Source organism: Rutilus rutilus, assembly GCF_951802725.1.
Source record: "Rutilus rutilus genome assembly, chromosome: 4".
Taxonomy (NCBI): Eukaryota; Metazoa; Chordata; class Actinopteri; order Cypriniformes; family Leuciscidae; genus Rutilus; species Rutilus rutilus.
The window spans coordinates 1,015,313-1,043,148 of NC_140212.1; the positions used below are offsets into that span (position 1 = coordinate 1,015,313).

The 27,836-nt window shown below is 38.7% G+C and overlaps 2 protein-coding genes across 2 annotated transcripts in view; both read left to right on the forward strand.

The window, feature by feature from the left end:
- mapre3b (microtubule-associated protein, RP/EB family, member 3b) overlaps positions 1-14,817 on the forward strand; it is a 15,748-nt gene extending 931 nt beyond the window's left edge. Inside the window, exons 2-8 of the mRNA XM_084406459.1 lie at positions 2,769-2,838; positions 4,392-4,519; positions 5,856-6,001; positions 9,187-9,343; positions 10,252-10,400; positions 11,138-11,290; positions 12,667-14,817. Coding sequence (XP_084262585.1) covers positions 4,399-4,519; positions 5,856-6,001; positions 9,187-9,343; positions 10,252-10,400; positions 11,138-11,290; positions 12,667-12,732 — 792 coding nt within the window. The 5' untranslated portion in view covers positions 2,769-2,838; positions 4,392-4,398 and the 3' untranslated portion in view covers positions 12,733-14,817. The remainder of the gene's footprint in view (positions 1-2,768; positions 2,839-4,391; positions 4,520-5,855; positions 6,002-9,186; positions 9,344-10,251; positions 10,401-11,137; positions 11,291-12,666) is intronic.
- Positions 14,818-15,537: 720 nt separating this feature from the next.
- On the forward strand, positions 15,538-27,830 carry tmem214 (transmembrane protein 214). Its single transcript, XM_084406762.1, has 16 exons — positions 15,538-16,006; positions 17,205-17,392; positions 17,929-18,079; positions 19,306-19,440; positions 20,391-20,473; positions 21,088-21,193; positions 21,872-21,953; positions 22,041-22,142; positions 22,292-22,433; positions 24,263-24,354; positions 24,438-24,486; positions 24,567-24,674; positions 25,141-25,355; positions 25,503-25,671; positions 26,068-26,219; positions 27,100-27,830. The coding sequence occupies exons 1-16, from the start codon at positions 15,871-15,873 to the stop codon at positions 27,224-27,226; spliced, it is 2,037 nt and encodes a 678-aa protein (XP_084262888.1). The 5' UTR covers positions 15,538-15,870; the 3' UTR covers positions 27,227-27,830.
- Positions 27,831-27,836: the final 6 nt, after the last annotated feature.

The following is a 27,836-nucleotide window of genomic DNA, read 5'->3' on the forward strand; positions in this document are numbered from 1 at the left end:
CTTTTGTCTTGTTCATTCATAACTCTGATAATAACACTCATGCTGCTCTGAGCTGGAGAGGAGAGTGAGTATCCCGACTCCGCTCCCAGTTCCCAGTTCCCACGCACTGAGGAGAATGCAGAATATTCACATCCAGCAGCCCGAGACAGACACACACACACACACACTCTCTGCCATACTGAACAAAAACCTCATAAACACACACACACACACACACACACACACACCATTCCAGACCAGACGATAGATATATCAGACATGACGAGTATTATTATAAACACATTTAAACAGACACAATACACACACACACTCACACACACTCACACACTCTCTGCCATACTGAACAATAACCTCATAAACACACACACACACACACACACACACACACACCATTCCAGACCAGACGATAGATATATCAGACATGACGAGTATTATTATAAACACATTTAAACAGACACAATACACACACACACACACACACACACACACACTCACACTCACACACTCTCTGCCATACTGAACAATAACCTCATAAACACACACACACACACACCCACACTCTCTTATACTCTCTCTCTCTCACACACACACACACACACACACACACGTCACTCACACTCACACACTCTCTGCCATACTGAACAATAACCTCATAAACACACACACACACACACACACAACACTCTCACATAACACACACACTCTCTTTTACTCTCTCTCACACACACTCACTCTTACACACACTCACTCTTACACACACACTCACTCACACTCACACACTCTCTGCCATACTGAACAATAACCTCATAAACACACACACACACACACACACACACAACACTCTCACATAACACACACACTCTCTTTTACTCTCTCTCACACACACTCACTCTTACACACACTCACTCTTACACACACTCACTCTTACACACACACACTCTTACACACACACACACAAACTCTTATACTCTCTCTCACACACACGTTCACTCTTACACACTCGCACACACACACACACACACACACACACACAGACACACACACTCATACACTCACTCTTACACACACACACACACTCACGCAGTAACAGGGATGGTTGTGAGGGTGTGTGTGTGTGTGTGTGTGTGTGTGTGTGTGTGTGTGTGTGTGTGTGTGTGTGTGTGTGTGTGTGTGTGTGTGTGTGTGTGTGTGTTTTCCAGAGCTGTCAGCAGAAACCACAGCGCTCAGCATTACAGTGATCCGTTCATTCAGTCGGACTGATCAGTAACGACACACACACACTAATGACAGTAACGACACACACACACTAATGACAGTAATGTCTCTGTTTTACGGTAATAAATGATAGTCCTGGAAATATTATGGCTATAGATTTAAGACATCATGACCGTGAGGATGATCGTGAGGTTATGTGTGCCAGTGTTTCATATTTGGTGAAAGTCTTAAACTAAATGAAAATGAGAAGTATTGCTTTGGCAGCTAGCCTAGCTGTACTGAATCGAAGCACTAACATTTTAAAAAGGAGGGCGGGGACAAAGATTACAAAAATACATACAAAAAAAACTAAATATTAAAGCTAGTTCAATAATAACTATAATAGTATATGACAAATACAATAACACTGCAATGCACAGGAAATAAAGCTGCACTAATAAAGAACTTTTATGGAGTTTTTTATTTTCAGGCCTGGAAAAATCATAAAAAAATGTATGAAAAACCCTCGAAAAAGTTTTTGAAAAATATATAGACAAATTCATTATTTTTTAACCAAGAAATCCTTCTTCGTAAGTGCAATCTTATATATATATATTTATTTATTTATTATTATTATTATTATTATTATTACTATTTTTATTATATAACATTCACACCTCCCTGGAACTGTTCACACACACACACACACACGCATACCCCCACACACTCACACAAACACACACACACTCACTCACTCACTCATTGTATACAATATAAATGCCTCATTCATACACACACGCACACACACACACACACACACACATACACACTCTAAATGTTCAGGAATGTGTTGCACTTCATCAGGTGTGTGTCTGTAAACATGTTGTCAGTGGGCAGTAAACACGAGCTCCTGTGGAACTGATTGGTGTTGATGTCACACACACACACACACACACACACACACACACGCACGCACGCACGCACGCACGCACACACACACACACATCTGCACTGAGAACATCTTATTAACAGAAATAAACAGACAGAGTTCTGCAGGCGTGTGTGTGTGTCGGTCGTTTAACTGATGACGGACGGACGGCACTTCATCAACTGACTGATTTCCACTTACTGTTAATCTGGACTTCCCAGTCTGCAAAATATGTTCTAAGAACGTTTTGCTAATGTTCCCATTAAGATATGAAAATATTATTTTTAAAAACTTTGAAAATGTCCAGTTTTTAAAATGTTTTAAAAGGTTTTCTTGGTTCTGTGAACGTTAAAGGAAGATCCCACTGTATCGTTCTTCAAACGCACGGAACGTTACTTTTGAATCTGAACGTTCTAAACCGAGCAGAAACATTTAAACACTCTCAACTGAAACATTTCAGAATAAAACCCTCGATGAACGATGAAGAAATGTTTTGAGAACATTATTAAAGACCTGGAAAGATTACTGTAAGAACTTTTGTTCATAACTTTGCTAGAACATTCTGAGAACGTTCCCGTTCGCTGCGTTACTGTGTGTTCAGTGTGTGTTCAGTGTGTTTCTCTTTGTGTTTGTGTTTGGTTTGTAGGACACTGTTCTTTAGGGAGCAGTAACTGAGAGGAGAGCTAGTGTACTACTGTGACATCCACCTACTGACGGTGAGTGTGTGTGTGTGTGTGTGAGAGAGAGAGAGAGTGTGTGAGAGTGTGTGTGTTGTCTCTGTGTGTGTGTGTGTAGCAGTGCCAGGCTGTTAGTGGGTCACCTACTGAAACACAGTGAGCATGTGATCATGTGTTCTTGCCTACTTTAGCCTCAGTGTCAAAAACAGTTGAAAAACAATAATCCTAAACAAGTTTCCTGAAAACTGCGCCTTCTGCCATTGGTTGGACAAACAGAGAGCCCCGCCCCCAATCTGCCATTGGTTGGACAAACAGAGAGCCCCGCCCCCAATCTGCCATTGGTTGTCAGAATGTTTTGAGTGTCAGTTTCTCTCTTCAGTATTAATGACTTCTAGTTGAACTTGTAAAACTGGGAATTAAAGCTTTCAAGAATTTAAGATTTAAAGTGAATATTTCATGTTCTATGATGTCAGTTAATGGTCACATGACATGCAGGTAAACAAATGTAATATTTCATCTTTTTTTTCTTCTTTTTTTTTCAATTCATTTATTTGTACACAACACACATCGTTTCAAAGCAGCTTCACAGAAAGTTCATGAGTCCACATTACAGTTTAGATCTGTAATCAGAGGAACTGTTTAAGTTATGCATTTCAGAAATGTACATATGCAAACACAGTTAGCTAAAATGTATTAATTTAATTTAAACAACGTAATAATTAAAGGCAGAAACAGTGAGCTCAGTGAAGTAATGAATACTTGTTTGTTCACAAATGATTATGACATTTTGTATCAGAAAAACAATGTTTTTGTGTCTCAGTTTTGAGAATGTTAGCTACTAGCGTTCTGTTAACCAGAGAATGTCTAATAAGGGGAGAACTTCCACTCTCAGTAAACTTCCGGCTTCTGAACTGGCTGCAGTTCCACTCTGGCTCCACATGAGGGCGCGCACAGGACGAGTGCAGTTCCACTCTGGCTCCACATGAGGGCGCTCACAAGACAAGTGCAGAATGAATGGAGGTCTATGGCGCTATACCCCTCAAAATCCACTTTTCTCAGGATATCATTTTTTGTCTAGTCATTTGAACGTTGTATTCGAAAGGAGATGCAAAGAAATTACACATTGCTGGATGTTAGATTTTTTAGAGTCACTTATTTGCTTTAAAAAGTCTTTTAAAATGCTTCCTTCCTTCCTTCACTGACCAATCAGCGTTCATTAGCAGAATGCTAGCGTGTTATGGGCAACAACAACTCAACCTGTAAGAAATCGAAAGGACATAAGTACTCGTTCATTCAACGTTCGACCTATAACCCATGTTGAACTTGCAAAACCTACAATCAAATCTGAGATTTCTCAACGGCAATCGGGTGAAAGAGACACATTTAGCCGTCTAGCCCCATAGACTCCCATTCATTCTGCACTCATGGGCGATCGCCCCCAGTGGAGCTCTGGTGGAACTACAACTAACATTCGGTACAATAGGACTCAATAGGGAGTGGGCAGGCTCTCCGTAGACGGGCTCTGTGTTAGCTGTAACTGTTAGCTAAACTGGCTGTTTGTGTAACGCTGATTTTATCTGCTTTTTCCATAGTTAGGGGATGGCGGTGAACGTTTACTCCACATCGATGACCATCGAGAACCTGAGCAGACATGACATGCTGGCCTGGGTCAACGACTCGCTTCACCTCAACTACACCAAGATCGAGCAGCTCTGCTCAGGTACGCTACTAGCGCTGAGAGCAGTCGCGCGTGTCCAGGGCCGTACGTAGGGTTTTCTAAATACCGAGGTCCCAGGTGTCATCTTGCTAGGGGGGGGGGGGGGGTTGGGGGCATGCATTATACACACACATTTAGATGTTCCTGATCTACACATGTGCATTTTAAGGTGTTTGAAGTCCACAAAAAAAAGATTCACAGACTTGAGAATCAGTTTAAATGTCGCAGTGAATGATCCACACTACAAAATGGAAGTGCAGAATGTTTATGCTTATGCTTATTGTTGACAAAACACAATCACATACGCGAGACGAGACTCTGATTGGTTTATTGCACGTTACGCCCAAAACACACCCATTACTCATTAAGAGAATAGAGAAGACACTTTTAGATCTTGCACCGGGAGCGCCGACCATTTGTCCCGTCGTTAAACTAGCAAAAGTGGATTCGGACTCAACCTAAGTGCACTTGCTTTAGACCATGAGCTTAGATCGTTAAAATAGGGCCCTTTGTGTTTGCTGGTGTTGCCATTGGCTTTTATCTTGCTTAGTTGGGGACATTAAATCTAACATTTAATTTAATATTCAACAATATTATTGATCTCCTGCATTGACAGCATCATATGAGAACTGTGCTGAGCTGGACGATGACATCACGGTTTTCTCCAGAGCGGCTATATATATATATATATATATATATATATATATATATATATATATATATATATATATATATATATAAGCAACACTATGTAAAAATTTTTACCTTAAAATAATGTTTCCAAAATCGTTTCAGTGGTTCATCAAGTCGTAACGGGGTGAACGGCACTTCTGCCTCCGCTTTGTGGCCCTTTATCTGCGATTTCCACACTATGTAAGATTGCCAGATCGGGTCGCGTTTCTGTAGTTCTAATGAGACATAAGAAAACTACAAATTTGACTTGTTTTACGGCAAGCGTTACAATAGTCATTATTTAGTTTTTCTTCGTTTCTGATGTCGCAATACATTATACTTTCATAAAATCATGCATCATACTCTACATTGTCTGTGGAAATCGTTCATTCCAGTGCCGGTGCTGGATAAACAGTGCGTGCGACGGTAGGCTAAATGATTTACGACAGCGGTAATGGACAATTCCGCTTCCAACCTGTAGGAGGACCGCAGAGGAAAAGTTCCTTAGTGTTGCTTTAAGCTGGACTGTGACGCTAATTTCTTCTTGAAACAAAGTTTGTCGCATTACTGTCCTGTTATCTCTGTAAAGCTGCTTTGAAACACTCTGTAAAGCGCTGTGTAAATAAATGTGACTTGACTTGCTTGGTTGTGTTGTGGCGTTCCTCAGGCGCGGCGTACTGCCAGTTCATGGACATGCTGTTTCCCGGCTCTATTCTGCTGAGGAAGGTGAAGTTTCAGGCCAAACTGGAGCACGAATACATCAACAACTTCAAAGTGTTGCAGGCGGCGTTCAAGAGGATGAGCGTCGACAAGGTGAGACCGAGAAACACTCAACATTAGGGGTGTAACGAGACCCTCACGTCACTATTCCACACATATCACGATCCTGAACTCACGATACTGAACTCACGATACTGAACTCACGATACCATATTATCACGATACTGAACTCACGATACTGAACTCACGATTAGGGCTGCAACTAACGATTATTTTGATAATCGATTAATCGGACGATTATTTTTTCGATTAATCGATTAATCGGATAGGGTTTTTTTAAATTCAATTTGATTTTTGTTTATAACTAAATAAAACCCTAAATCAGGGTATTTATGTGTAAAAGTGTACTTTAAAAAGTGCAAAAGCCACACATTGAGTTTTACTAATATAATCTTACATTTTTACATTTTAAACCCCAAACACAAAAGTTTGTCCAGTTTTTAAACAGTAAAACTTCTTTAAATATCCAAAATATAAATAAACAAAACAAAATATTGAGTTGCGCTGCTCATATAAACTTCACATTATGAAATTAGGACACAAACATGTTTGTAATAAGATATTAAGCAGCAGATTTTGAATTCCAATGTAGAATGCGATCTGTTATTTCTTGATAACAGACGCTGCGAAGTATAACACACCAGAAAAACAGAGCGTTGCTATGGACACAGGATTCTAACCGTAGAGACGGAACGGACTATTTTCTTTAGCGGAAGCAATACAATCATTTTTAAATCAAGAAACTCCTTTTTAAATCAAGATTTTGTGTAAAATTATTGATTTATTTGGTGGGTAGCCATGTAATAAGCGGGATTATCCCTTACATAGTAGACAAATGCTATAAAAAGAGAGCGGAATGGAGGTACGCAGCTGACAACAGGCTTGATTAAAAGTACAGGAAAAATGATGTATTACTGCACAAACATTCGCTGAAAACCACTGACTACAGTGACTAAAAAACAATATTTTACTGCTGCTGTTATTAACTGCCTTTATATTTAGTGCTTCACTTTGTAAACACCATTTAATTTAACCTATTTCTGCGGTAGCGCTATTTTAATCCATCACTTATGTTGCGAGCGAACTGATTGCGCAACCTGATGCTCGATACAAAATAGATCTAGTGTGACTGTCCCGAAGTTAGTAAACAAAGCTGTTTACACAGTAGCATTGAATTAAACTAGACTATACCATTTTCACATCTTCATATAATGAGAATATACAGTTTTTGCTTGCCGTGCTGATGTTTCTCTCCGATTACTCTCTGCCATTTCGCGTGACTGCGTTGTCATGAAAGTGACGTCATCAGTAACGCTCCCCGTGACGTGAGCAGACCAACTAATCGACAATGACATTCGTTGACAACGATTTTCATAATCGATTATTATCGATTTTATCGATTAGTTGTTGCAGCCCTACTCACGATACCATATTATCACGATACTGAACTCACGATACTGAACTCACGATACTGAACTCACGATACCATATTATCACGATACTGAACTCACGATACTGAACTCACGATACTGAACTCACGATACTGAACTCACGATACTGAACTCACGATACTGAACTCACGATACCATATTATCACGATACTGAACTCACGATACTGAACTCACGATACTGAACTCACGATACTGAACTCACGATACTGAACTCACGATACTGAACTCACGATACTGAACTCACGATCCTGAACTCACGATACTCCAAGACATGTGATAAAAGGTTAACAGAAAACGTCCTGTTGATTAAAATGCTAAATTTGATATTACATTGTGTGTGTAAATGAATAGTCTTGGACTTGGTGCTGGAAACCCAATGAACAATAGAGACACCAGAATAACAATATTCATGATTCTGAAGCTGAAAATACAGAATTATTGTAGATGAATATGTTTCACTGACTAGATATATTAAAAATAATGTATAGGCCACTTTTTACTGGTAGCATCAGACATTTGGCATTATCAGGACACACTAATATGCATTATTATACATTATATTAGTTTAAGGTGAGACACGGCAGGCAAAAACATCGATTCATGCAGATTTTGGGCTAGTTTACTCCTTCAATATGCGTTCTTTCAAGCTGCTATAAAGAAAACGTTGAAAATATACATTAAGATGTTTATTTTATTACATTTTGTTTACTTGCGGCAGTAAGTTTCTCCCGAATTTACCAGGAAGTTAGCATTCCAGTGCGACACGCCAAGATCCGTCTGTTCACTGAAGTCTGTCATGACTGGTGTCGTTGTAAAGCTCCGAGTCTCCTGCACAACGCTATGTAACCCAAATATGGGCATTTCCTTTCTATCAGTAACCAATCGTGAATGTCCAAATATGGGCATTTCCTTTCTATCAGTAACCAATCAAGAATGTCCAAATATGGGCATTTCCTTTCTATCAGTAACCAATCGTGAATGTCCAAATATGGGCATTTCCTTTCTGTCAGTAACCAATCGTGAATGTCCAAATATGGGCATTTCCTTTCTGTCAGTAACCAATCGTGAATGTCCAAAGGGGGATTTAAAGCTAATGACGAAATCTCATTTCGAGCTATTTAACTCTTTAAATGTTCAAATTTAGTTTTTTGTGATTCTCCAGTACAAACATCTCAGCCCATGTACACCAAACTCTCCAGTTATACACTTAGCAGTATTCTGAAGACATTTTCAGAGGGATTTGTTAATAAATCATTCCTGATTTATGTGACATTTTAATCAAAAAAATATGGCGAAAATCGATTTTTTTAAGGCTATGGACGGTATATTTTGATTTCCTAGGTAATGAAAGCATCTATCCTGAAATCCCTCCATCTTGTGTGTAAACAAAATGATAAAAGAATTATGCACCTGGCTTTATCATATGTTCATTGTTCTACCGAAAATATATGCAAAATCGTGCATATTTAATGAGATAATGCCTAATTTGCATAATTAAACATACAAATTTCTAAAACTTGTAATACATTTTTTTAATATACTTGTGTAAGTAATCAACTGAGGAAGTTTCATGGTGATATCTATTATTTTAAATGTTTACCCTATTCACCTGTAGTGTCGCCTTAACTGACACGAAAACTGAAAACTTGAATTTTTTCTCACACAGTCATTTTTATTTTGGCTGAACTATCCACGAAACATGTTGCATTTCTGTATTGCGATATATTGTGACAGCCCTACCTTCTTACACGTGATGTCTGATTTCAGATCATTCCCGTGGAGAAGCTCGTGAAAGGGAGGTTTCAGGACAACTTCGAGTTCGTTCAGTGGTTTAAGAAGTTATTTGACGCCAACTACGACGGGAAGGAGTACGACCCTCAGTTTGCGCGACAAGGCCAAGACATCACACCTCTTCCCAACCCAGGTGAAGTCATTTTCCACAAATCCAAGAGCTCCTCCAGAGCGGCAGGTAACCCGACGCGCACACACACACACACACACACACTCTCTCCGCACGCGTGTGTCTGTGTGTGCTTCGCTCGCCTGCGTTGAGTCTCTGCGAGAAACCTTCTCAAACTAATGGTTTTGTGTTTGTTTTCAGGCTTGAATTTGTTTCGGATCTGATCTTGTGTGTTCTGGCTTTGGAGTTCAGTTTCATTCTTTTTATTGATAGAAAAATCTATATATTAATAAATCAGCATTTATTATATATATATATATATATATATATATATATATATATATATATATATATATAATATGAAAACAAAGAAGAATATATATGTACTTTCCTATTTTTTATTTTTTTTATTATATATTTAATATTTATTGTATATATAATAATAAAATAATAAAGAAGATATATATATATATATTCAGTTATTTTATATTTTATTTGTATACATATATTCTTTTAATTAATTTTTTTCTTTTTGATATTTTTTATATATTCTTGTTTGTTTTATTTAATTATTTAATTATAAATTCTTTAATATATATATATATATATATATATATATATATATACACACACACACACACATGTATAAAAACAATAATGGTAATAAATAAGTGTAAATAGATAAAATACAGAAACAATAATTAGGAAGAGTAGAAAGAAAGAAAGAAAGAGAGAAAATAAGGAAATGAAAATAGAGTTTTTCTTGTGCTGTTTCTGGGCTTTGGATTTTAAGTGTGTGTTCATCAAGTCTGAGACTCTCGAAGTAGATCTTGAATTTCCATTGGCTGATGAATGAGCCTCTGCTCTGTGATTGGTTGCTGTATGAAGTGGTGTGTGTTGTGATTGGCTAATGACTTTGCTTTCACATATAGGACCCCAGCGGACATCACCGACGGCACCGAAAACGATGCCCGCCCCCCCGCGTGTCATAAACTCCGCCCCCTCGACTGGAATCAGGCGGAACATCCCGATGACACGAAACGGAGGCGGCGACGCCGAGATCATGGAGCTCAACCAGCAGGTGAACAAGTTTACCTCGACTTCTGCTGCTTTTATTGGTTTTTATAAAGTTTTTACAAATGCAGAAGGAGGTCAGAAGGAGATACACATTTATAATATACAAATATATGTTTGACTCTGAACACCAGCATAAGCCAATGAGAAGTGCAGAATGCAGCCTAATTTAAATATGTGTTTATTTTCAGTAGTGCTAGGCAACGATTAATCGCATCCAAAATAAAAGCTTGTGTTTACATAATATATGTGTGTATGATTATTTTGTATATATAAATCCACACATGCATGTATATATTTTAAGAAATATTTGCAAATATACACAATTTATATTAAATATAGATATTTTATATATAAATAACACATTTTTCTTAAATATATACATGCACATGTTTTATTTATATATGCAAAATAATCATACACACACACATATATTATGTAAACACAAACTTTTATTTTGGATGCGATTAATTGTTTTCCAGCACTAATAAATATATGTTTAACTCTGAACACAAGCAAGAGCCAATGAGAAGTGCAGAATGCAGCCTAATTTAAATATGTATGTATTTTCAGAAATGGTGTGCTACTTTAACACATCACGATTCGTTCGATTAGCATTCAATTGATAATTAGCCAGAATTGATTAAGCACTAAAGTACAGACAAAACAAAAATAAGATTAAGCAACTATGAAAATGAAGATTAGAGTCGTTGAACGCTTCACTGAACCGTGTGTTTCCTGCAGCTGATGGACCTGAAGCTGACGGTCAGCGGTCTGGAGAAAGAAAGAGATTTTTACTTCAGCAAACTCAGAGACATTGAGCTGGTGTGTCAAGAGCACGAGAGCGACACGAACCCCGTCCTCGGCAAAGTCCTGGAGGTCCTCTACGCCACAGAGGTGACGTGCATTGAAACACAGGCGCTGTTAATGCAATGCATTGTGGTCAGTTAGTGCGACTAAACATGCTATTAATGTAATGCATTTAACCATGGCATGACATCAGATTTGTGAAGTATTGCTTTTTTTGTTTGTTTTTTGTTTTACACATGACGTCATAAACAGTGACCACACACACCAGGGTTCGTACAAGGTGACTTGAATTTGACTTTTGGAAATTTTACTCCTAGAAAACCCTTGAAAATAATCATATTTATGATGAAGTTCTTGAAAGACAATATATGGGAAATTGATTTTTAATTTTGTTGATAAAACGATCTTTTCACACAAAATTAACGCCTCAGTCCGTCTGATATAGAGGCGTTTCACACGGTTATGAGTGTGATATCGCTCATAAATATCCGAGTATATGATACATCATTTATTCTTAAAGTCAATCATATATTCATGAGAGAAAAATGGCTTTGGATTTCAGTTTGATTCTTTTTATTGATGCTTTTAAACAAGAGAGATAAAAAAATCAATATATTAATAAATCGGCTTTTATTATATTTTTTACATATTCTTGTTTATTTTTATTTAATTATTATTTTTATTATAAATTCTTTATATATATAAATATAAAGTGCGAAAGAGACTGTAGAAGGTTCGCACTCTGAAAAAACTAGACAAAGTCTTTAACAAAAAGAATCAATTATTTTAATAGAGCAAGAGCAGACGTTTCAGCCATCCAGCTATTCTCAATGCTCATAATGAATCAACAACAGACATGCAGTCAATTAATACCCAATAGTTAATCAGGAAACAATTAACAGGTGCAGAGGGAGGGGCTTCAGCCCAGACCCAGAGAACAAATAGAAACACAATTCTTTTAATAGAAAAGTTAACAATAATTATCTCTAAAAAAGAATTAGAAGCATTTACAGAAAACATGAATAGTTTATCTCTTCATTCATCCCTTTCGGGAAAAGACTGTTAAGTTCATAAATCCAAAAAGATTCTCTCTGTAACAGTTTTTTATCTACATCACCACCTCTCCTTTTAGGCAAAACTCTTTCATATATATATAAAAATATATATATAAATATAAGACATTTTTTGTAAAAAAAAATTTATACTGTATATTCTTAATCTTATTTATGTTTTGTCCGTACTTGAAACTTTAGTACTTAATAAATTCTGGTTAATAATCAATATAAAGAAAGCGATATCTCATCGCATCCTTTCAACGGTTAAAGTGCTGCACTTTATTTCTACCATTTTGTTTTATCGGTTTATTTTTATTTACCTTTTTTTTTCGAATTTAAAAGATAATAACTAAATCTGTACGAGCCCCGACAAACGTAACGTTTATTCATATTTGTTTTGTTTTTCAGGATGGGTTTGCGCCTCCGGAGGACGAAGAGATTGACGATCAGCCACGAGATCAGGACGAATACTGATCAGTCCTCTTCTTTCTCACTGCAATCCCATCATTCTCTCTCTCTCTCTCTCTCTCTCTTCATCCTTCCTCCATGTCGTCTCTCTTTTCTCTCCCTCTTTTACACTCCAGCAGACACCGGGGCGTGGTGTGATAGGCCAATAGACAGAGTAGGGGCGTGTCTATGCTAATGAGGTGTGAATTCATGCAGTGACGCTGATGTTTTATTGGCTGTGGGTTTTAATTAAGAGTCCAGATGACTCGAGCACTGAACCTGAACCTGAATGAGGATGCAGTGACACTTTCACACACTTTCTCACACACACACACACTGATGTTTTGCGGTGCTGATGTAGCTAACACACACAGCCAAGGTTATTGACTAACAGTTTTTTATTTGGGCTCCAATCAGCTAATTTATTAGAGAGTTTGATGCTGATGTTTTTTTTTTTTATTATATATATTTATATATATATATATTATTATTTTATTTTTTTTCCTTAACTTTAGAAGGGTTTTTAGTTGCAATGAATTAAGTGGACCGTGTATGGAAACCGATGGAAACTTGTTTCTGCCAAGGAATTAAAAAATAAATGGGTAATTGTGACTTTTTATCACATAATTCAAGCATTATTTAAGCATAATTAAAGTTTTGATTTAAAAAAAGGCAAAATTTCAAGATAATAACTTGCAATTGCACAATTTTGTTTTTTATTCTGTGGTGAAAACCGCCATTGAATACAAAAATAAAGGCAATTTTTTCCATATCACAATTTAATTTTCTTGCAATAGCGAGTTTATATTTCGCAGTTCTATTTATAACCTGCAATTTTACGATTTTTTTTTTTTTGTCTCGTAATTGCAAGAAAAAAGTTCGAATTGCAAAATATAAACTCGCTATTGCAAAAAGTCAGAATTCTGAAATTGAAAATCACTATTGCGAAAAAAAAGCCAGAATTGCGAAATATAAAATCGCTATTGCGTGGAAAAAAGGTAGAATTACAAAACAAAAACTCGCTATTGCGGAAAAGTCAAAATTGCTAAATATAAACTCGCTATTACGAAGAAAGACAGAATTGCAAAATTTGAAATCACTATTGCGGAAAAAAAAGTCAGAATTGCGAAATATAAAATCGCTATTGCGAGAAAACAGTTAGAATTGCGAAATACTGTATAAACTCGCTATTGCGGTAAAAATTGTGAGTTATTAACTTGCAATTGTGAGAAATAAGTCTGAATTTTGAGATTTAAAATCTCTTTTTTACTTATTTTTTTAATCCCGTGGCAGAAACAAGTTTCCCTAGAAAGCTTCTCTGATAGTATCCCAGACAGGCTGAATCCACACGAAGTCTCTCCTGATCCGGGTGTGCGTCTGCCGTAGAGAATGCATTCACAATCACACCAGGATCACTTGTAGAGAAAGTACACTGAGTCTTATGTTGACTTTACAATCGCTACGACACATTTCCTCAAAAACGTAGGTCACTTTCTCCTAACTCTTCCCAGCTTTCAGCGTTTAATTTCACATTCAAAACCACCAACAATGTCTCAAAGTCACTCTTCCAGAACACTAGCAGAGGGTTAGCGCACTTTCCCACTCATTACACACTAACAACAGGAGCATTACACACTGATTGCTTGTGTTAATGTTCTTAACTAGAATAACACTCTACTGTTTACAGTTCACTGCTGTTTGATACATAGCGCATGTTTACATTACAGTAACATTGAGAAATATCCCCTTTTGTGTAGATAGTAATCCTGTAGGTGTTCACATACACCTAATGTTGTAACAGCATTTCATTTTTTAGATTCGGGAAAACTGTGTAAATGTTGCAAATAATTCACTTTTTCATGATGTTGGGTTTAATTCTAACCGTATGTGAACTGGCACTGAGTTTTGCTGGTGTTTGAAATGTATTCGTGTAATTTGACAGATGCATTTCGTGCCAAAGCGATTAATAATCCTCAGTTTATAGACTGTGAAGAGTTTTCCATATAAAAGTGACCGAGAAATGTGTCCTAGTGACTGTAAAAAACTGTTGAGTTTGTGTGTGTGTGTGTGTGTTTTCTCAGTAATTGCTGATAAATCATTATTATTAGTGCAGGTGTGAGAGTTTTATTTATTTATGAAGTTCATCAATAAGAACAACTAACACTAAATGAGAATGGCAAAGAAAAGCATTACTAATGTTTAACTGACTGTCCACATGGAACAGAGTTTTTTAGCTGCTATATTTTAATTTGACGTCTTTGTTTGATCGCACAGAGATCACAGGTTGAGTTTGATTGACAGGACCTGTGTCATTAACCCTTTCACCCCTGCTGTCGAATGCAAACTGGCATCCATTTGGAGTTTTACTATGTAAAATAAAAATGTGTGCGGGGAATGAAAGACACGCGTGTTCACTGCTTTATTTTTCAATCCACTCTTCCCATAGATATATAGACATTGATAAATGGACGAATAATGATAAAGAGAGCATCCGCTATAGATATGTGTACGTATATGTACATCTATGTTTATATTTCTATGGCATCCGCTATAATGCAATACATGTAAGTCAACGCGATGAACTTGAGTTTTGCTATGTAGGCTAGTTTTACTGTGTTGAGGGAAAATAAAACGTAACAATTGAGCTTAATGGAAACCTGGAAACTTAACCTGGAAATATTATAATGTGTAAAAAAATATAATAATTAAGTTATATATAGAATGTATTGAAATGAAATTCAGTTAAGAGTAATTAAAAAGTAAAAAAAAATAAACGTCTTTAAAATAATCTTGGAGTCACGTGATGCTCAGCGGCGCTTCCGATTGGTCAGCTAGCTTTGCTATGCGGCCGTGCTAGCGGGTTTAATATTTCCAGACTGGTGGATAAGGATTTGTAATACGTACTACATGTCAGTTATGTTTAGTATGTTTTCATGGAATAATACACTAAACAGACAGCACTACTAGCAAATGTAGGAATGGTCTAAAGTAAAACTTACTATTAGTTAACTTACTCTCGCTTGGCCGGAAGTACCCAGAGTGGACGCGCTTAAACAGGAAGTAGTTCCTCTCACAGCAATCAGACGTGGCATAAGAACCGTTGGTTTGATCCGATAAACACTCTGTTGATTATAAATCATCATTTAACAAGTTCAGATCGAGATTATGGCCTCTGGTGTGGGGAAATGGGAAGTGGTGAAGAAAGGAAAGAAGCAGAATGTCAGCAGCGGCTCCGGAGGAAAAACTCAGGACAAGAAACCAGGCAGGAAAGCCCTGAGAGAGGCCAACCTGAGCCAAAACCGTAAGAAAAACACACAAACACGGGCGGGTGGTTCCTCACGGGACACACGGCTGTCAGATCGGTGTATTATTAACACTTCTGCACACAAGCAAAGAAATGCCATCGTAATATACTTTAAAAATCACTTGACAGCGATCGTGATTTTCTTTGAAGCGTCTTGGAGAAACGCTATAAGCTAACGGGAGTCATTAATCTGATTTATCATTTATTAATCAGTGAATGTTTCTGATACTGGTTAGTTTGATGAGTAACTGAGGTAAACACGAGCAGATTACCGTTAAACTCTGAGGAGATTCAAACCCAAACATGATGACCAGCAGAGACTGACAGCGGCCACTAATGCTCATAATTCTGTTATTATTCAGGGAAATACATCGGCTGATGCACTTAAATTCTGTATTTATGTCAAATATATTAAACTCAATATTTAGGTTGCTTCTCAGATTAAATTATCTTATTCAAGGATGTTTCGATATTTTAATTGTATTACTGTTTTACATTATTTATTTTCAAATATGTATTTTTTTATTTTATTATTAGCATTGATGTACAACATAAAAATAACCAAAACAGAAAAAGTGTGCATATATGTGTATATACATATATTTATATATGTCATGCTAATAAAGCTCATTTGAAATTGAAAACATTTAAATTGATACTAAAATGACAGCGATCAGGATGTCATTGTTTTTGTGTGTGTGTGTGTGTGTGTGTGTGTGTGTATTTATGTATGTGAGTGAAAGTGTGTGTGAGAGAGAGAGAGAGAGAGAGAGAGAGAGTGTGTGTGTGTGAGTGTGAGAGAGATTTACTACATTACATATGACATGATGTACACATGTTTTGTTTGTTTTATTATTTATATATAATATGTTAATGCTTTGGCAATATTGTGATACACAGTCATGCTAATAAAGCTAATTTGACATTGAAAATTTAAATTGTGTGTGTGTGTGAGAGAGAGAGAGAGAGAGAGAGTGAGTGAGTGAGTGAGTGAGTGAGTGAGTGAGTGAGTGAGTGTGTGTGTGTGTGTGAGAGAGAGAGAGTGTGAGTGTGTGTGTGTGTGAGAGTGAGTGAGTGCATGCGCGCGCATGTGTGTGGAGTAAGAGTTGCACAATGTGTGTAACGGGGCATCAGCTCTGAGGCTATAAGGCTCTCTCTCGTCTCAGCGTCTCTCTCTCTCTCTCTGTGCTTCCAGACGTGATGTCCGAGACGATCTTCGACGGCTTTGAGAAGATGAAGAAGCAGAACAAGGAGCAGGTTCCTCCTCCGGCCACCGAAGCTCAGCAGAAGAAGCCCAGCGCCGGGAAACAAGCCAAGAAACCCCCCATCAACGGCAGCTCCAAACACACTCAATACAAGACACTGGAGGAGGCCGTCAAAGCCGTGAGTACACACACACACACACACACACACACACACACCACCAACGGCAGCTCCAAACACACTCAATACAAGACACTGGAGGAGGCCGTCAAAGCCGTGAGTACACACACACACCACCAACGGCAGCTCCAAACACACTCAATACAAGACCCTGGAGGAGGCCGTCAATGCCGTGAGTATACACACACACACACACACACACACACACACACACACACACACACACACACACACACACACACGTGTGTCTGGTGGACTCTCCATAGAAACAATGGTTTTTATACTGTACAAACTGTATGTTCTGTCTCCTTACACTAACCCTACCCATCACACACACACACACACACACTAAACCTACCCATCACACACACACACACACACACACACACACACACACACACACACACACTAACCCGACCCCTAAACCTACCCAACACACACACACACGTGTTTAATGTCAGGGGCTTATGAAATCTCACCGTTCTGTGTCTGTGTGTGTGTGTGTGTGTGTGTGTGTGTGTGTGTGTGTGTGTCAGCTGGACTTGGTGGAGTTGAAGCAACAGCTGGAGAAAAGTCAAAGCCTGTTTCCCGAGAATCCTTCGGTCTGGGTGAAAGATCTCGCCGGATACCTGAACTACAAGCTCCCAGCCCCAGAGTCGGACCCCACGCTCAGCAGCTACGCCCACGGTGTGTGTGTGTGTGTGTGTGAGGGAATACAATCACAGTGTCCCAAAAATGTCCTGTTTCCCATTAAAATATTTGAACAACATTGATGACAATCAGAAATGTTTGATGAGCAGCAGATCAGCGCGTTAGAGTGAACACACGTGGAAGAAACAGGAACCAGCTTTAAAGGATTCGCTCACTTCAGAATTAAAATCTCCTGATAATTTACTCACACACACGTCATCCGAGATGTTCATGTCTGTCTTTCTTCAGGTTTTTGAGGAAAACACTCCAGGATTTCCTCCATATAGTGTCTTCAATGGGGTCCAACGGGTCGAAGGTCCAGATGTGAGTTTCAGTGCAGCTTCAAAGTCTCGACACGATCCAGCCGAGGAATAAGAGTCTCATCTAGACAAACCAGCGGACATTTTAGAACTAAATAAACATTTATATACTTTTAACCACAAATGCTGGTCTTGCACTAGCTGTGATGCGCCACACATTACGTAATCAAGTTGAAAGGTCACGCGTGACCTAGGCGTAAGAACAGACCCAGTGTTTACAAAGAGAACGTGCAAAGACTGAGTCAAACGCCCTTTACAAAATAAATAAATAATGTCGGATGATTTTGAAGTTGGAGGAGAAAATGAGATGGAGTTTCCCGCCTACGTCATGTGACCGCCTTAACAGCCTGATTACGTAATGCGTGAAGTCATGGACGTGCAAGACCAGCATTTGTGGATAAAAGTATATAAATGTTTATTTAGTTCTAAAATGTCCGCTGGTTTGTCTAGATGAGACTCTTATTCCTCGGCTGGATCGTGTCGAGACTTTGAAGCTGCACTGAAACTCACATCTGGACCTTCGACCCGCTGGACCCCATTGAAGACACTATATGGAGGAACATCCTGGAATGTTTTCCTCAAAAACCTGCATTTCTTTCCACTGAAGAAAGACAGACGTGAACATCTCGGATGACGAGGGGGAGAGTAAATTATCAGGAGATTATAATTCTGAAGTGAACGAATCCTTTTAAAGTTTCGTTACAAGCTGTTCACACATTGGCAATAAAAAAGCGATTAATACGAGAAGATTCCTACATAACCCCTACATAACAGAAAAAACAATATGACTTTTTGGACCAAATCCAGCGTCACCCTCTGAACGTCACGACTCCATTGGCTGATCTGTGTCCTGCAGGAAACTGTGGTTTTGCAGATCTTATCTAATGCTGTTTGTGTGTCTAGATTACCCATACTGCCTTGCTGGGAAGGAGCTGAAGGGAATCATTAAGAACCTGCTGGGCAAATGTTCCGACGCGCTGCCCGAGTTCTTCGACCACTGCGTGTTTACCATGATCCGAGAACAGGACCGGCAGCCGAGTGAGTCACGTTCACGCACCGCACTCTCTGACTGCTTGTTCGGCTCGGCTCGTATTCAGTGGTCATGTGGTTTCGGCCAGATTCCATGTGTGTGTTTGTCTCCGTTGTGTATTAGGTGTGTGTGTGTGTGTGTGTGTGTGTGTGTGTGTGTGTGTGTGTCAGTTACAGGAATAATGACTCTTCTGTCAGGATGTTCTTGCTAGACCTGATCAGTCATGAACTTTGTGCTGATTAACTGTCATTCAAATAATTGTGATTAACGAGATAGATATTAGAGATGCACAATATATCGTCCGCCATATCGGTATCAGCTGATATATGTTCATTTTTACTGTTATCGTTATCGACCTGAGAAGAAAATGTTGCCGATATATTAAAGCCGATAATAATGTATTGATTCCTTCAGCTGAGACGCTTCAGATGTTCAACATGATGGATTTGAATCTTGAAATATGACTGGAATCACTTCAGAAAGGAAAATACGGTTCAGTGCAACGTGTGTCATATCGGCTGCATAACATTATAACGAGAACATCATTATAATTGTGTGTGTGTGTGACATGTGGCTTTTGTTTTTGTAATCAGGCTCTCAAAAAAGATATAAATATTTATTTAAATTGATCGGCCAATATATCGGTTATCGGCTTTCAAATATAAAGAATTATCGTATCGGACAAAATTTTCCTATCGGTGCATCCCGATTATATTTCATAAAAATGTGTCTACATGCTTTCATAGACGGGGTGGTTTGGACAAGAAGTTTCGTTACAAGTTGTTTCACACATTGTCAATACAAAAAGCAATTAATACATGAAAATTCTAGCATGCAACCCCTTTAAACGTTTACATTTCTCTTATTTGAATGGCAAAATGTGCTCAATTTAAACTGCACATTTATTGCGGTTATCTCTAATAATTGCAGTAATTGTGTGTTTCTGCTGCTTTTGCAGACGAACCTCTGCATGGATACAGGATGTGTATTCAAGCCCTCATGCAGGACAAACCCAAGATCGCCACGCTGAACCTCTCCGACGTGAGTCGAGCTCTTCATACACCGTGATTAAACTCAACCGGGGAACTAATAGAGCTGGGGATCCGGTCAGATGCTCCGATTCTCGATTCGACTCGATGAATATTTAATACAAATCCTATATTTATAAAAAAAAAAAAGAAAAGAACAGTGAACATAAGTTTACAAGTGGTTTATTAATAAAAAGAAATTAAGAGCCACAAACCTGTGTATTAAACTTGTACACTTGGGCACATTAAAACAAAACCCAACTCTATATTTCAAATGCATACGATGAATAGACAGGATTTTGATGCAAGATGAAAATTGATGCTGAAAGTCAGACAGTCGCACGCCTTGATCAAACAGGATCAGGTTATTTAGTTTAAGATTAAACGCATAAAATCTCCCAGCATTAGCTGTAACATGCAAGCCTGTGAACAGTGGAGGAAAACTAACTCGGGCTTCTGGGTGATGGATAAATAAACATGGAAAATAATAGATTCGTGGCCTTTGAGAATCGATTTTGAATCGACCACATTTTAAAAAACTATTAATTGAAAAATCAAATGAATAGACGCTCTTATGACACTGACAGTGTTTTACAGTTGACTGAGGTGTGTGTGACCTCTCCACAGCACCTGGAGCTCCTGCGCTCGCATCAGAACCGGCCCGTCACGTGCCTGACCATCATGTGGGCGCTGGGACAGGCGGGCTTCTACGACCTCGGCCAGGGCATCAGAGGTGAGATGTGGAGAAATCATGGAGAAAGATCTGCTGATGTGTGTAACTGCACTCTCTCTGGGGACCGAACACGACCAGCAGGACTGAAACTTATGAACTTTATGCTGCGTTTCCTCATGTCCCTCTGAAAGGCCTCATTCAACACGGGTTTATTTGGTTCTTGCACCAAATACACTCATAACTTTGAAGTATTCTGTGCGTAAATCACAATCTCGATTCAAACACCCACATGATCGCATTCCTAAATGACAGTGATTCGGCTCTGTCTGTCGGTAGTGATCAAAGTAGAGGAAATCACCTTTTGAAAGTAACTTGATGCTTCAAATAAAATTAGTTTTAATTACATTGTTAGACCAGTAGGTGGAGACAAGTGACTGAATAATTCAATGACAAACATTTATTTTAACATCAAGAGATGTTCAAAAACTCTGATTCATCCAGTAATTAAACAAGTGAAGACTACGAGTGAGTCATTGAATCATTGAATCATTTATTCAAGAGATTCGTTCAAAAACGCTGATTCATCCAGTAATGAAACAAATGAAGTCTTTTCGGCATTTAATCATTTGTTCAAACAGATTTAAAAAAAAGTCCTGATTCTGAGTTTACCCAGAAAAGTGCAGCTGTAACGTCCAGATAATTTCATGATATGACCGGTTTGTTGTTGTTGTCCTGTAGTTTGGTTGGGAATTATGCTTCCTGTTCTCGGGATGAAAGCGCTCTCTGCGTACGCCGTCGCCTATCTGGAGCGACTCCTCACGTAAGTCTTTACCAGATCTTTACTTTCAGTCTGGAAGTCCTGGACTGTCTGAACTGAAGCTCAGGGTTTGTTGTGTCCGTGTTTCAGGCTTCATGCCAACCTGACCAAAGGTTTCGGGATCATGGGGCCGAAAGAGTTCTTCCCGCTGCTGGACTTTGCTTACATGCCCAAAAACGCCCTGTCACAGAGGTAAGGCACTTTACGTGAGTCATTGAATCATTCAAGAGACTTGTTCAAAAACACTGACTCATCCAGTAATGAAACAAGTGAAGTCTTTACGAGTGAGACGCACAAGCGATCAGGCGGCCGCTGAGGTGTGTGTGCTGCTTGTTTCTCAGTCTGCAGGAGCAGTTGTGTCGGCTTTATCCGCGACTGAAGGTTCTGGCGTTCGGAGCGAAACCCGAATCGACACTGCACACATACTTCCCATCATTCCTGTCACGAGCAACACCGAACTGCCCTGATGCCATGAAGAAAGAGGTGCGACACATCAGCTGGAGCCTTATTAAATTCAGTCTTATTTTTTTCCACATTCCGTTTTATTTTTTTCCTCCTTATATTTTTTTTCCCACATTCCGTTTCATTTATTTTTCCACATTCCGTTTCATTTATTTTTCCACATTCCGTTTCATTTATTTTTCCACATTCTGTTCAATTTTATTTTTCCACATTCCGTTTTATTTTATTTTTCCACATTCCGTTTTATTTTATTTTTCCACATTCCGTTGTTTTTTTTTTTCACATTCCGTTTAATTTTATTTTTCCACATTTTGTTAAATTTTTTTCCCACATTTCGTTTAATTTTATTTTTCACATTCCGTTTTATTTATATTTTCCCACATTCCGTTTAATTTTATTTTCCCACATTCTGTTAAATTTTTTTTTCCCACATTCCGTTTCATTTTATTTTTCCACATTCTGTTTCATTTATATTTTCCCACGTTCCGTTTTATTTTATTTTTCCACGTTCCGTTTTATTTTATTTTTCCACATTTTGTTTTATTTTTTTCCCACATTTCGTTTAATTATATTTTTCCACATTCCGTTTTATTTATATTTTTCCACATTCCGTTTTATTTTATTAAAAAAAAATCAGTTTTTTTCCGTTTTATTTTATTTTTCCACATTCCGTTTTATTTTTCCACATTCCATTTTATTTTTCCACATTTTGTTTATTTTTTTTCCCAGATTCCGTTTCATTTATTTTTCCACATTCCGTTTAATTTTATTTTTCCACATTCCGTTTCATTTATATTTTCCCACGTTCCGTTTTATTTTATTTTTCCACATTTTGTTTTATTTTTTTCCCACATTCCGTTTAATTTTATTTTTCCACATTCCGTTTTATTTTATTTTTCCACATTCCGTTTCATTTATATTTTCCCACGTTCCGTTTTATTTTATTTTTCCACATTTTGTTTTATTTTTTTCCCACATTTCGTTTAATTATATTTTTCCACATTCCGTTTTATTTATATTTTTCACGTTTTATTTTATTTTTCCACGTTCCGTTTTATTTTATTTTTTCACGTTCCGTTTTATTTAATTTTTCCACATTTTGTTTTATTTTTCCACATTTTGTTTTATTTTTTTGCCAGATTCCGTTTCATTTATTTTTCACATTCCGTTTTATTTTATTTTCCAACATTCCGTTTAATTTTCTCCCAACACGTTTTTTTCCTTTATTTTTCTGAAATTCTGTTTTCAACTTTAATTTTCTGGATGCTGTGGAAATGAAATGCTGTGTTGTCTGTTTTCATATTTTCTGGATTCTGTGTTTTTTATAATTTAATACATATTTTTATTATCAACAATAGTTGTAATCAAATAAATGCCTCAACTTTAATCTTTTAAAATGAAATGAAATGAAATTTGGACATTTCCTTTCTTTTTTTGGCAAGCAAAGTATGACATGACAGAGGTTTACTGTTGTAATTCAAACTTGGATTAAATCAAATGAATGCATAAAAATGTAACAATTTAAATAATCTTTTAAAATGAATTTTGCACAAACTCTGGTTTACTGTTTAAATCAGTTACTGCAAAAATAGTGATATTCTTTAAAAAAAAAAGTGTTTTAACTGTAGTATAATTTGAGATGTATATTCTACTGTACAGTAATAATATATTGCTGTCATAATTTCTTCAAGTAAAACCTAACTTTATTTTGGCAGGTTGTAGTGAAGTGTGTGTGTGTGTGTGTGTGTGTGTGTGTGTGTATCTGATGATAGTTTTCTACAGTATACAGTAAATTCTGGAGTCTGTTTCCTCTGATTAATGTGCTGTTATTCGTGTGTGTGTGTGTGCAGCTCCTCAGAAGCCTGACGGAGTGTTTGACCGTCGACGGCCAGAGTTTGAGCGTCTGGAGGCAGTTATACACCAAACACCTGCCTCAGTCCAGGTGACCCCAGTCAATGCTCTGCTATTAACACATCAGGAGGTTTTGATTCAACATCTTACTCACTGCTTGCTCTCTGTGTTCAGTCTGCTGTTAAATCACCTGCTGAAGTCCTGGAAAACACTTCCTCCGAAGGTAAGAGCGCATCACACACACTCACAGAGACTCGTCGTCTCGTGCTCCTCACTGTCCTCACGTCATGTGTCGTCGTTTAGTTGCAGAAAAACCTCCAGGACACCATCCAGTCCTTCAGAGTGACCAATGACGAGCTGCAGACCAGCACCAACACACACGACATTCAAGACTGCAACTCCCTCTGCACTGTAAGACTCACACACACTCATGCACGCATGTACACACACACACACACACACACACACACACACACACACATACTCACACACACACACACACACACACACAAACATACACTGGCAAATCTGCATAATTATATGGTGTGCAGAAATGAACTGATTTATTTTCTGTTGCGCACTTGAACGCTCTCCTGTGACACACACACACACACACACACACACACACACACACACACACACACACACACACACACATACTCACACACACACACACACACACACACACACACACACACACAAACATACACTGGCAAATCTGCATAATTATATGGTGTGCAGAAATGAACTGATTTATTTTCTGTTGCGCACTTGAACGCTCTCCTGTGACACACACACACACACACACATATACATACATACATACATACATACACAGTTGTATGTTGATATATTGTGTGGCCCTTTTACCCATCAGTCCCTGCAGCAGAAGATGAGCGGTCAGGGTTTCCCCTGGTGGCGCGTGCTGATGATGACGCTGGTGTTCGTGGCGGGCTTCATCGCGCATGACGTCAGGTCACACGGCTCGTTCACAGATTCCACCACAGCGCTGTACCTGGAGAGGTCAGGGGTCACCGCCGTATCCCAGCAGGCCTGGAGCAAAGCGTCGCATTACGGCCAACAGGGCGTCAGGTCAGTGAGCCAGAGATGGTGTTATATTAAATGTCATGAGTGTGAGGTCACATGACTCAGGAGTGTGTGTTGGGTGTGAGGTCACATGACTCAGGAGTGCGTGCTGGTGTGAGGTCACATGACTCACGCATGTTCGTGTGCTTGCAGCTGGTTGGCCGAGAACACGCCGCACTATTACTCGCGCGGCGTGGAGGCCGTGGGGCCGGTGCTGGAGGACGGGAAGGAGCGAGTGAAGGTGGCGTTCGTTTTCATCGCACAGAAGAGCTCACAGCTGCTGCTCTGGCTGCAGGAGAACGTGCCGCGGCTCATCGAATGGGTGAGCATCACACACACACGCTTTTATTCTGAGGCCAACAGATCGTGTGTTTGCAGGAGGGCTGCACGAGCTGGGGAATCTCTAATAGATTGTTTGGAATTTAATTTTAATTTTATTTAATTGGAATTAAAAATTGCAACTCCTATAATCAGGGTTTGAAATGAACTGATTGAAGTACTTGAAAACCCCAAAAAGTGACCTTGAAAGTCCTGGAATTTCATTTAACTGTGTGTGTGTGTGTGTGTGTGTGTGTGTGTGTGTGTGTGTGTGTGTGTGTGTGTGTGTGTGTGTGTGTGTGTGTGTGTGTGTGTGTGTGTGTGTGTGTGTGTGTGTGTGTGTGTGTGTGTGTGTGTGTGTGTGTGTGTGTGTGTGTGTGTGTGTGTGTTCCTCACTCAGATCCACGCAAACACTCCAGAGAGTGTGTTTCAGTTTATCGAGTATGTGAAGGAGCTTCTGCTGTTCATCCATGAGCGCTTCATCATCCCGTCACTGCAGTATCTGTCCACAGCTCTGCAACACACCTGGAAGAACCTACAGGAGTCCTGCAAGTCAGTCATCAACACTCAACACACACACACACACACACACACACACACACACACACACTGCTTTCAGGTTTTCCTGCTTGAATGTTGATTATTCTCCTCATATTCTCCATTGTTGCGGCTCCTCTCTTCCCAGTCTGTCAGTAACGCTCTGTTTACTTCCTGTCTCTATGAAGCCCCGCCTTCTGAAAAGCACACTGTGCTCTGATTGGTCGGCTGGAGCAGTGTGTTGTGATTGGTCGAGCGCTTTGAGTGTGCTTGAGAAATGTCCCGCCCCTTATCATAACCGCCAGTTTAACACACTACTAACTAACTCAACCAGGCCCCGCCCCTTTATCCTGCGCATTAATTATTATAATGAGGAGTATTGTGACGTGTTCGTTCCCGGAAGAATCACACGAGTGCTGTTTTTGTCCCGAATATCACGAGTTCAAATGTGATATTGATTTTATACAACATTTAAATAAATAAGAAGTTAATATTGTGTTATTTTCAGGCACAATATTGTCTGCTTTTTACTTAATTATATTAAATTATTTAAATCGAATGACCCCTTTAGAACTTACATATGCAAATAACCTCTGTTATGATTGGCTAACGTCCTCGCATGTGAGTTGAGTAACAGTGGCTCTGAGATGCTGAACACGTGATGATGTGTGAATGTGGGCGGTCTTATGTTAATGAGTTTAGCAATTCAGTTCACGTTTGTACAGTGCTTTTCACGATACACATTTCAAAGCAGCTTTACAGAAAGTGCATGAGTCCACATTACAGTTTACAGTGTCTGTTATCAGAGGAAACTGTCTAAGTTATGCATTTCAGAAATGTACAGTTAGCTAAAAATGTATTAATTGAATGCATGCGATGTGTTTTGTGTCTGTAGTGGCGAGGTTTCTCTGCACTGCTTACAGAATCACGTGAGGTCCTTCACGAACAGCACCTGGGTGTACCTGCAGGACGCCACGACGGCCATCAAGAGCCGAGCGCAGGAGCTCCTGTCACGAGCGTGATGACACACACTTTTAAACAGACGTTTCTTCACCTCCCCTTTTTTGCTTTTTTTTTGTCAATTTGCATGAGATTTTATATCTGTTGTACTGACAGTTCTGTCTTTTATGCAGATGTTTTTCTTGATGTTTATTTTACACAAAGTTGCCAATCCAGACGGAGTTAAAAGGGGCTGTTTTACACACACACACACACACACACACACACAGCACTCATCGATAGTGTGTGTGTTTGTGTGTGTGTGTAAACCAGTGATGGGCCTCTTGTTCCGAATGAAACGTGGTGAAGGACCGAGACGGATCACTAACGATGACTACTGCTGCTGGCTGAGCTCTTTACTTGAACACTGAATATTAATGTGATTGGATGATTTGCTGTTTCTGTCCCTTATGAAGCAACACAAGCATCCACGACTGAACCTCATGTGCTAGACTGCGAATCAAACCCAAACCCTCTGCTTTCGGCCTGTTTGGGATTTGCCAGAGGTTCAGTTCTGTTTCAGATTAACACATTATTGAAAGTTTGAATCTGGTGTGTGTGTCCTGTAAGATGAGCTGATTTGTTACTTTGTAAATGATTTATAAATAAATCAACCAATGCTGTTCAGTTCTG